The 11388-nt window shown below is 33.5% G+C and overlaps 1 protein-coding gene across 2 annotated transcripts in view; it reads left to right on the forward strand.

The window, feature by feature from the left end:
* Positions 1-11062, forward strand: part of CAPZA2 (capping actin protein of muscle Z-line subunit alpha 2) — a 55115-nt gene extending 44053 nt beyond the window's left edge. Inside the window, exons 7-10 of one of the 2 annotated variants that reach the window (XM_082472412.1) lie at positions 2991-3069; positions 5152-5223; positions 8755-8817; positions 9537-11062. In XM_082472412.1, coding sequence (XP_082328538.1) covers positions 2991-3069; positions 5152-5223; positions 8755-8817; positions 9537-9677 — 355 coding nt within the window. In that variant the 3' untranslated portion in view covers positions 9678-11062. The remainder of the gene's footprint in view (positions 1-2990; positions 3070-5151; positions 5224-8754; positions 8818-9536) is intronic. The other variant, XM_082472413.1, reaches the window with a different exon arrangement.
* Positions 11063-11388: the final 326 nt, after the last annotated feature.

Consider the following 11388-nt stretch of genomic DNA (forward strand, 5'->3'; position numbering starts at 1 on the left):
TTTGTGCTTGGTTGGCCAGTGTGAGGAAGTAATGACATTTTTGTCCAGTGAGGCAAATTACAGTCATGTCTTATAATTTTTGTACAAATCATTTGATTATCCCTTATAAAAGTCCAGCTCCCCAAAGCACTGATTTGCACTCATAATCTTGGACTTTTAACAAGTTGTTGGGCCTTTTTATTCTTAGACAAGACTATTTCTGAGATATCTCCTGTTATAAAATTCTGTGGCTCTCCAAGACTTTATAAGTTCAGAATTGAATGAAATCTTTACTTTTATCCTCCCTTTTTGATAATACATTCTAAGGCCGTCAGAGTAAGTATGGTCATAATATTTACCTTTTAAGTATATTAGTCTTTGTCTTGTTAGCCGAGTTGGTTGGTGGTGCTGTTAAGGGTAGAGTAGCAGGTATCAGTAACCCCTGTGGACCAGTTTGGTCTATGGCCCAAGGTTGCTCCACTACTTAACCATCACAGAAATAAATGCAAGGTTACAGGAACTTTTGGAGGAAAGAGATCCATTATCACTGAAGGAAAATAAATACTATTTGTAAACATAGGCCTTAATGACAAGCTGCAGTTTCCTAAAAATTCTGTTGTATTAACTTACTTGTATGGCCTTGATATAAATGTAGTTTCTCCATTTTAGGCCTAAAAACTTGTAGCATTAATTTACCAGTATCCTAAGAAATAAGTCTTCACAAAATTGCTATTAATTTATGCTGTTTTTGCCAGGATATATATATAATACAATCAATTTTGTTGGGATTGAACTCGTTACTAAGTTTTTTTTTTTTTTTTTTAATTTATTTTTAAACGCATTGTTTACTTTATTTATTTATTTATTTTTGGCTGTGTCGGGTCTTCGTTTCTGTGCAAGGGCTTTCTCTAGTTGTGGCAAGCGGGGGCCACTCTTCATCGCGGTGCGCGGGCCTCTCACTGTCGCGGCCTCTCTTGTTGCGGAGCACAGGCTCCAGACGCGCAGGCTCAGTAATTGTGGCTCACGGGCCTAGTTGCTCTGTGGCATGTGGGATCTTCCCAGACCAGGGCTCGAACCCGTGTGTCCTGCATTAGCAGGCAGATTCTCAACCACTGCGCCACCAGGGAAGCCTGTTACTAAGTTTTAGTTTAAAATATATTGAGAGATGTTACAGTAAATTTACTAGTTTTCAGAAATACAGTTTGAGTGTTAGCATATATAAAATGAAAATGATGTCCTTGAATTTTCTAGTCTGTTTCACTTCACGTATCTGAATTTTTTTTCTAAACTACCACTATGAACATTATATCATTGAAGCTAAAAATCACTTCCACTTTTTGGAAAAGATAATTTTTTATGACATTCCAAAGTGCTAGACATCACATATCACAATAACCTCAGTAAAATCTAAATATTTTGGTACAAAGAAATTATTTCAGTTCACCTCAAATGCAGATAGCATAAAAATCAGAAGATTCTGGTCTGGTCATTTCTTAGATTTCACTAGGGACATTATTTTCTTGGTCTCTACTGTTTCCCTAACATCTAGCAGTATTGAGGGCTTAATAAATGTTTGTTGAATAAATACACATTTGTAATTAAAGCATTAATAGAAGAGAAGGGAAGAATATAATTAAAAGCTAGGACATCTTGACTGTTTACTCCATTGATGAAAGAAGGGGTACTGTCTATGCAGTGCAGTTTACTATTACTATATAGTAATGCCTTTGGAAGGATCTTTTGAAATAGTTCTCAAATTGGTACGATTACTTGATTTGGAATTCCTTTTTTCTTTTTTTTTTTTAATTTTCACAATCAGTGGTGATATATGCATGTTGTCATTATAAATCAGAAATGTATATGCTTAGAACTCACTAGTGCTTGATACTAATACCTAAATAAAAGGAATAACTTCTTTTGGAATCATGAAATAAAAATGAATAGATCTAAGTTCTTTTTCGAACCAAGCTTCAATGGATAATTTTGGCTAAGTCACTCAAAATCAAAACATGTTATAAAATTATGTTTTATTTTGTAGAACATATACATTGTTCTAATAATAGTACTTTTCAAATGGTAAGTGTTAACTTTAGGTATGAGAGTGCTATCATTCTGCAGGTTTTTGTGACTGGGCAGACTGCAATATTGAATATTGAAGGGAACCCAGAAATAATTCTGTAGCAAAGCCAGTATAGTGATCCATTCGCTCTGTGACTGTTTTAGAAATATATACTGTTTAAAAAAAAACTGACAGGTATAAGTTTATGTATCAGAATATGTCTTTAGTATGCAAAAGAGCAAATAGAGGTCAGAAGAAAAGGAGTTGCTATGAAAAGGCTGTCAGGAAAAAATTACGATAAAATTCATTATCTAGGAGACAAAAATGAATAACATGCCTGTTGCTTGTTTGTAATGTCAGTTTCTTACGATTAATCTGTATCAATTTTATACCAAAAATCATTTTGGGATCTAGGAGGAGGATGTATGTGCCTTTTATGTGGAAACTTTAAGCCTAAAATTGGAAAAGGGAAGAAAATCTGATGCTTATAACCCTTTAAAGCCCTTCTCTTTCCAGATATCAAAATCTCCTTAAGAATGTTGTATTACTATCCATTCTTTTAAAACTACGGGACTTTGTATCATTCACTGGATGGTAAACTTGTGAAAGCCCCTGGTAATCTGAACATTTATTCAGTTTTTTCTTAATTAAAGCATAAGTCAGAAAACTGATGTAGTTTTGAACTGTATTTTAAGCCTTAGCTTTAGAATTCTGAGGTTGCATCCATTATATAGGTCCTTTCTTATCAGCAGGATGAAGATTAAGTTAAATGCAGCTCATAACTGAACGTAACCTCTTGACTCTTCTGAATATTTCAGGGATTAAAAAAAAAATGTCCAGCGTCCATCCCCCACACTCTCTCATACTGTAGAGTGAAATTTAAATCTGGAACTTAAAATTTATTCAAATTATTTTCCCTACCTTATTTACAGCTGCTGTTTTTATTTTTAAGGAACGGTCGTTGGAGGTCAGAGTGGAAGTTTACAATCACTCCTTCAACCACTCAGGTGGTTGGCATCTTGAAAATTCAGGTATGAAGTAAAAAGAATTTGCTGATCTCTAGATGATTCTGAGCAGAGAAGCAACTAATTCATATGTTTACATTTTCATAGTACTCAATAACTTTCTTTTCCAGGCCTTTGTTTTGAGGTAATGGGAAAAACAAGTAGTGCTGATTTCATCTTTTAAATAACCTTGCAGTTCATTCCCTAGTCATTAAAAATCTGCAAGGATAGCTGACAGATTCTAAAAACACAGCTAAAATTAGATGCTACCATTTGGTCTGCTCATCATACAATTTATTCATCCAAGCATCTTCTGAGTTTGAGTTGTGCTGTTCTGTCTTTTGAATTGGAGTGGAGTTGAGTGAGGTATAATATTAATATATGTGTGTGTATAGATGTATAAGTATATATGTATGTTAACACATGTACATACTACATATATCCTAAGTATCTTCTGTACTCATATTTGGCTTCTTATGTGAAACCCACTAGAATTGACTCAATGTAAGCTCAAATGTTTATATAGAAGAAATTTGATAACTAAGAGGATGTAAATATGAATATTACTAAATAAGTTAAAGAAAAATACTGACTAATTTCTTTCTATCTTGGTTCACTTATTTATTCAATACATTTGTTGCTTAACTATCATGAAAGGTATTATGCTAAGAGCCATAAAGGAGTAAAGATGAATCAGATGCACTGGTCTATCATTTGACTCCAGTATACATTATTTCTAGTCTTTTATCCTATTACTTGTTATGTCTTGGTGTGACTGTCATTTAGGGGCTAGAAAATAGAGGTTGTGAGCATGGATTCTGAAACCAGACTGTCTGAGTTTGAATCCCAGCTCTGCCAGTTATTAGTTGTATGACATCAGGAAGTCATTTAAGCTCTTTCTGTTTCCTCATCAGCTAAAAAAAAGAAAACAGCAACAATGAAATAGCTCATACAGTTTTTTGAAGATGAGTTAATATGGGCAAAATGATTAGAACAGAGCCAGACATAAAGTGCTTGTTGAATGGTAGCCATTATTGTTGACATTATTTTTTCCTTCAGTTAGGCCTCTAGCTCTCACCTGGGTAATTTCTGAGATGTGCCCCTGTTGAGCAAGAGCTTGTTGAGAGCCAGGATTGTCTGGTTCTGTCTTCAGCACTTGGCATGATGCCTGGTTTATAATGGTTACTTTATTTTGTTGATTTGTTGGACCCTTTGCCATCTCCTAATCCACTTTTTTACATTGCCATCAAGAAAGGTGATTTTTAAAAATTTAAATCTGGATATGTTACTTGCCACTTGAGACCATCTTAGTGGTACACTCACCTACTAGACAGTCCAAACATATTTGCATGGCATAGAAGGCCCAAGGTTGACTTGTCACCTACCTGTATATTCCGCCAGCCACAGCTCCTACTCCCCAAACTCACACACATTCCAGTCCTAAGTACCTGCATGCCTTTCCTGAAGTATGCTCTTCTCTACTAAGCTCAGTTTCCTCATCTTCCCTAGTTTGTTATACTCATTTTACTAAACCCAAGTACAGTGTTACCTCTTTTCTGAAGTCCTTTGTTATGTCTCAGAGAGAGTCTGGAGTATTGCTAATGTACTTTGTACGTACCTCTTACTATGTTGTGTTGAAATATGAGGTCAGGGGCTGTGTTTTTAAAAGCTTTGTGTCTCTAGAACCTCCTGTAGTAGCAGTCTTATATAGTAATCACTCAGTTAATGTTTATTGAATAAATTCATGTCTTTGAATTTGAGGAATTAAATGGTTGGTGGAAATACACAAAACGAGTGGTGTTGGGAGAGAAGATTGTGAGTTTGATTTTGGAAATCTTGAGTTTAGATACCAGTAGAACATCTATGAGGTAGAAATGTGCAGCAGTCCAGTCAATGGAGGGCTTGCCTGAGTAACTACAGGAACTGCTACCTAGTTCCTTGCTAGCCTGAGGGCAGGAAGAGGCTTGCTGGAGTTTAAGGTCAGGAGCTCAGCAGAGAAGACTAGGTTAGAGCTGAAATCGGCAGTCATCTGCATTGATGTGATTGTTGAAGCCATGAGGATCTTGATAACTCCTGTAATGTGGTTTCTGTAATTTCTTTTTCTAATAGGTTCATTATTATGAAGATGGTAATGTTCAGCTAGTGAGTCATAAAGATATACAAGATTCCCTAACAGTGTCTGTAAGTAATTAATTCCAAAATAAAATTTAAACAACCTAATACTTCTATACAACTAGAGCGGTTTTGGAATTAACATTTTAAGTAGTATTTCTGCTTCAGATTAAAGTGTTTTCAGAGAGATTAAAGATGGTAAGTAATTGGAAATTGTTACCTAACTTTTTTTTAGCAGCTTTATTTAAAGAGATACAATTCACATACCATTCAGTTCACCCATTTAAAGTATAAATTTCTTTTTTTTTTAAAGTATTATATTAATAGGGTTGTACAACAGTCACCACGATCTAATTTAGAACATCTTCATCCTCCATCCTTCATCCTGTATCCATTAGCAGTCATTCCCCATTCCCTCCCACCAGCCCTTCCCCCAAACCCCTCTCAGCCCTAGGCAACCATGAATCTACTTTCTGACTCTGGATTTTCCTCTTCTGGACATTTTATATAAATGGAATCCTACGATACGTGATTTTTTGCGACAGGCTTTTTTCACCTAGCATAATATTTTCAAGGTTCATCCATGTTAGAGCATGTGTCGTACTTCATTCCTTTTTATAGCCAAATAATAATCCATATACCACATTATATATTTATCAGTTGATGGACATTTGTGTTGTTTTCCACTTTTTGCTGCTATGAACCTTTGTGTGTACTGTTTTTTGTGTAGACATTGTTTTAATTTCTCTTTGATGTATACATAGTAGTGGCATTGCTGAGTTGTATGGTAGTTCTTAGTTTAACCTTTTGAAGAACTGCCGGACTGCTTCCAAAGTTGCTGCACTATTTTTACATTCCCATCAGTTGTATATAAGGTTTCCAGTTTTTCCACATCCTCACCAAAACTTATGTCTGCCTTTTTATTATAGCCATCCTAGTTGGTATTAATTGTATCTTTTACTTATTTATTTATTTATTTATTTTTGGCTGCTTTTTTGGTTCTTCGTTGCTGTGCGTGGCTTTCTCTAGTTGCAGTGAGCGGGGGCTACTCTTCGTTGCAGTGTGCAGGCTTCTCATTGCGGTGGCTTCTCGTTTCGGAGCTTGGGCTCTAGGCACGTGGGCTTCAGTAGTTGTGGCACGCAGGCTCAGTAGTTGTGGCTCGTGGGCTCTAGAGAGCAGGCTCAGTAGTTATGGCGTAAGGGCTTAGTTGCTCCACAGCATGTGGGATCTTCCTGGACCAGGGCTTGAACCCATGTCCCCTGCATTGGCAGGCGGATTCTTAACCACTGCGCCACCAGGGAAGCCGCTGTTAATTGCATCTTACTGTGATTTTTATTTATATTTTCCTGATGGATAATAATATTGAGCATCTTTTTGTGTATTTGTTGGCCATTTGAATAGCTTCTTTGGAAAAATGTCTTTTTAGATTCTTTGTGTATTTCTTAATTGGTTATTTGTGTTTTTATTGTTGTTGTAATTGTTGCTTATGTATTCTGATACAAGTCCTATATCAGATATATGATTTACAAATATTTTCTCCCATTCTGTGTGTCTTTTCACTTTCTTGGTAGTATCATTTGCAAAACAGAAGATACCAGTTTTGATGTGGTCCAGTTTAGTTTTTCTTTTGCAACTTATGCTTTTGGAATATTAATAGAAACCATTGCCTAACCCAAGATTGTGAAGATTTACTCCAGTGTTTTCTTCTACGAATTTTATAGTTTTAGCTTTTAAATTTACATCTGTGCTCCTGTACTTAACTTTTAAACCCTATGGTATTTTTTTTCTCTATTTGGAGTATGATTTAATGAAGTTTTTCTGAAGTTCAGCTTTCAAATTCTGGAAATTTTGAACTTGGTTTTTTTTTCCCTGCAGAGGTTTTTCACACATTCTCTTCATTGAACATGCAACTATTTCTTTGCAGAATTTTTTTGTCCCAAAGATATTATAATATGTTAACAGTGACATTTCTGATAAACATTTGTTTATCAAATGTGTTGTATACCTAAAAGCATTAGTATATTATAAACATCAACTGCTAATATTCAAAATTAGCTAACTTACAAATATTTTTTAAAGTTTATTTTTAATTTAAGAAAGCATTTGATTTAGGGGCTTCCCTGGTGGCGCAGTGGTTGAGAGTCTGCCTGCCAATGCAGGGGACACGGGTTCGAGCCCTGGTCTGGGAGGATCCCACATGCCGCGGAGCAGCTGGGCCCGTGAGCCACAATTACTGAGCCTGCGCGTCTGGAGCCTGTGCTCCGCAACAAGAGAGGCCGCAATAGTGAGAGGCCCGCGCACCGCGATGAAGAGGGGCCCCCACTTGCCGCAACTAGAGAAAGCCCTCGCACAGAAACGAAGACCCAACACAGCCATAAATAAATAAATAAAAATTGTATAACTTAAACAAAAAAACAAAAACAGATTTATTTAAAAAAAAAAAAAAGAAAGCATTTGATTTAATATTAAGAAACATGTGTGAGTGTGTTAGGCCAGATGCTGCCTGAAAAGAAATGAAAGCTATGGGATTTTTGGATTTTCTTTTTTTTCTTTTCTTTTTCTATTGGTTTTTTTCAAGTTTTCATTAGCACTTAGGTGATTTCTGCTTTCTTGCTAAGTAGTATTCTTCTTGCAAAATTGCCAGGAAAGATAATTACTAATGTCTGGTTTTCCATGAGACATTGTACTCAGTATAGTTTTATATCGTGAATATATATGTAATATTATTTGTGTAACAAGGTACTTAGTATTCTTTGAGGAGTTTGACATTGAGTAAAGAGTCTTCCTAAGAGAGATTTGTCTACAAAATTATAGACTGTGGAGTTGTGAGATCTCGTTGTAGTAATTAAACTTGACTAATATGCCAATTTGTGCTGAGTGTTTTAGGAATTACCTTTTCAATTTATCTTAGAGGATTTTCATTGTTGCTTTACTGTTTTTGGATAGAAAAAATGTACCCATTATATAAATACATGTGTAAATATATATAAATAATATATGTAAAGTAAGGTGTTCGATAATTTTACATCAACACTTGTTAACTTTTAGTGTTAGGAAAGAAGCAAAGAAATGCATTATATCGGAATAAAATTCCAATATAAAAGAAATTTTTTTAAAATTTTTTCCAGAAAATATTTAAACACTAAAAAATGCACCTTAAACTTTAAAATATGCTTTTTCTAATTGGTAATACTTTTTAAATGTATCATTATGGTGGTAAATATTGTTCAGTAAATATTTAGCAATATAGTCATTAATTAGAAATCTGTGACTAACATCTTACCCGTAAAGATTTTTGAAATGCTTGTTAAGTGTTATAATTGAATTTTTCATCAGCATGTACTATTAAGATTTTGCTTTCCTTAACCAGTGAAACACTAAAGCCATGCTCATTCTGTAGACTTTTAAAACATTTTTGCCTAGTTCCCCTTGAATTTAGAATAATTCATCTTACAATATTTTCCCTTTGTCATAATTTCCATCTGTGTTATTTATTAACAAATCATTAAACATACATCTATTGACATACCTATTTAAAAGTAATAATGGTGTAGTTTTAAATTACTATTTTATTTACTTTTGATTTTGTTTTTCATTCAGAATGAGGTACAAACAGCAAAAGAATTTATAAAGATTGTAGAGGCTGCAGAAAATGAATACCAGGTATGATTTTCAAAAATATTGTATAGTCTATATTTGCTTGTAAATAATGGCACTGAAGTTTTAATTTCAGTCATAAGCCTGAATTTTTTCATTGTTTCACTATAATAAGATAGTCTTTTTTGTGTGTTTTTTGTTTGTTTTAGTTCAAGGGCAAACTTGTCAAAATGTAGCTAAAACTCAGTTTTAGCCAACTGTAATTTCTGAGTATTGGTCAAAATAGGCCAAGATTTTAAATGGTTATTTTGTTTCTGATTGGAAATTCTACTTTAGGAGGTACTTTCCAAAGCATTTGGATTATATGTGATCTCCTTAGATCATATTTCATTTTGTACTCTTTTACATTCTTTACCTGCTTCTAAATTGCACTCTTGAATTTAAGCATTTAATTTGTGTATTGGACAAGTTTCCACTCCTTGCAAACAGTAATTTGTGAAATTGTTCTGAGAGAAATAGTAAAATAGATCCAAAATGAGGACACAGATAGTAAATCTAATTTATAATTTCATTTTATTAAATTTAATTATTCAAAATGATTATAAGCGTTTTCTTTTAGCTGCTTTTATAAATAGCTTTTAAAACCATATTGGGGTTTTTATTTGGCTTTTTAAAAACAGTGAAACAGGCTGCTTAAATAAAGATTTTTCCTAAAACGTCTGTGTGTTTTATACATTGTTCTGTTCCTTTTATTTCTTTAAACTTTTAACTACTGTTTTTCATAGACTGCCATCAGTGAGAATTATCAGACAATGTCGGACACTACTTTCAAAGCCTTACGTCGACAGTTGCCAGTTACACGCACTAAGATTGATTGGAACAAGATCCTTAGCTACAAGATTGGCAAAGAGATGCAGAATGCATAAGATGAACATTGCATGACCGGATCATTTTAGTGTCTTTGCGTTTTAAAAAAAAATCATTGCAAAAGTATTCAAAACTGTCAAGCTACCCAGTCAGATGGGCTGTTGCCATTTAAAATCACTGTAATTAATTAGTTTGGTTAGAGCACAGAGCTTAGCTAATCAACCATTATTTTTTATTTCTTTTGTTCAAAGAAGATTGAAAATCAGTTTAGTTTAAATGTCTTTTACTTTCTTTTATGCCTTTCTTTCTTACAATGAAGACATGATTCCTCTAGTTTAACATCAAAAGTTTTTTGAAGTGTTTCAAAAATATTTTACTTACTGTAACCCTAAAATTATTGTCTTTTGGTTTATGAAGTGGGTAACTTTTGATATATGCCCAGTTCTTTTTAATGGGGTCAATAATGGACATTCTAGTTTAAGGTGGTTGATGGATTTAGCCATATATGCTGCTAAAGAAATTGTCTACCTTTTCCCCCTTACCTCTTTCATTTATGTAAGATTGAGATTAGAGGGAAAGCATTTTCTATATCAATTGTGTTTAAACCTTTCAAGAAGGTTATTTAGCTAGCTTAGTGTTTAACTAAACTTTTTTTAAACAAGGCCAAGGTCTAATGCTGTTTTGAGATTCTGAATTAAATGAAAATACTTATTTCAGAAATGCATTTAATGCTTTTTTCTTGTGACAGTTATGCAAATTAGCTTGGATTCCATATGTCCCTGAGTTATTTTTATCATAAAGCCACAAATGTATTATAACAAGGCAAATTGTAATATATATAATCCTGAACTCATGACCATGTCTCAGTTTATTTTTTTCTTGGATTGAAAAGTACTAAAATTCAATGTGACATTAAAATGAAATGAGAATATTTCATTTTATACTATTTATTTGAGTATAAAAATCACTTACCAGTGAATCATATATATTATTTTAAAATACTTTCTTTGGATATTTGTGATTCTTAACTGGTTATAAATTAGAAAAGCTGGGAGTACTTGTGGTGTGCAGTTAAGTCTAAATTTTTCCATCTTCCTATGCATCATAAGCATGTTTGTAATATTTTTAAAAATACATTTACTGATGCTACAGGAATTTCAAGCCTGTGGTGAATGTTAGTATTTACTATAGGGAGGGTGGATTTGTGGTTTCATTCAGTTGAGTATTGCTTATTATACTCCAGTGGAATCCTTTCCTCACATACTCCTGTGGATGTCTGGGCCTGGAAATGTTTTTTTTAAAAACACCACTTTTATTTTGTACAATAAAATATTTCATTAGCTTGAATTGTATAGATTTTAAAAATTCTCTCAATGAAAGCATGTTGTTTAATTTCTTAACGGTTGGGCTTTGAAAGCATTGAGAATATAATATGAAATTATGACATTTTTGGTTAAATCGTTTTTTCTGGTTTTAAAATACAAGTTTTGTCATATTGAGATTCTGGAAGAAAATGAATTAGCAGTGTTAATTATTCTCTTTTTTAAAACACATTTTCAAAAGTCTGATAATGATTCTGAACTAAACACGAGGTGAATCTTTAATTGATTAGCTTAATCGTGTCAACTGGGCTATCATGGGATTATATCCCCTGAAGGTCAATTACTTTGGCTCTGTTTCATGACCTAGAATGCTGTCGTAAAAATATATGTAATTGTTTTTATTTTATTTTTTATTTTTTTAATTTAATTTTTTTTTATACAGCAGGTT

The sequence above is a fragment of the Balaenoptera physalus genome, assembly GCF_965194825.1.
Source record: "Balaenoptera physalus genome assembly, chromosome: 8".
NCBI lineage: Eukaryota > Metazoa > Chordata > Mammalia > Artiodactyla > Balaenopteridae > Balaenoptera > Balaenoptera physalus.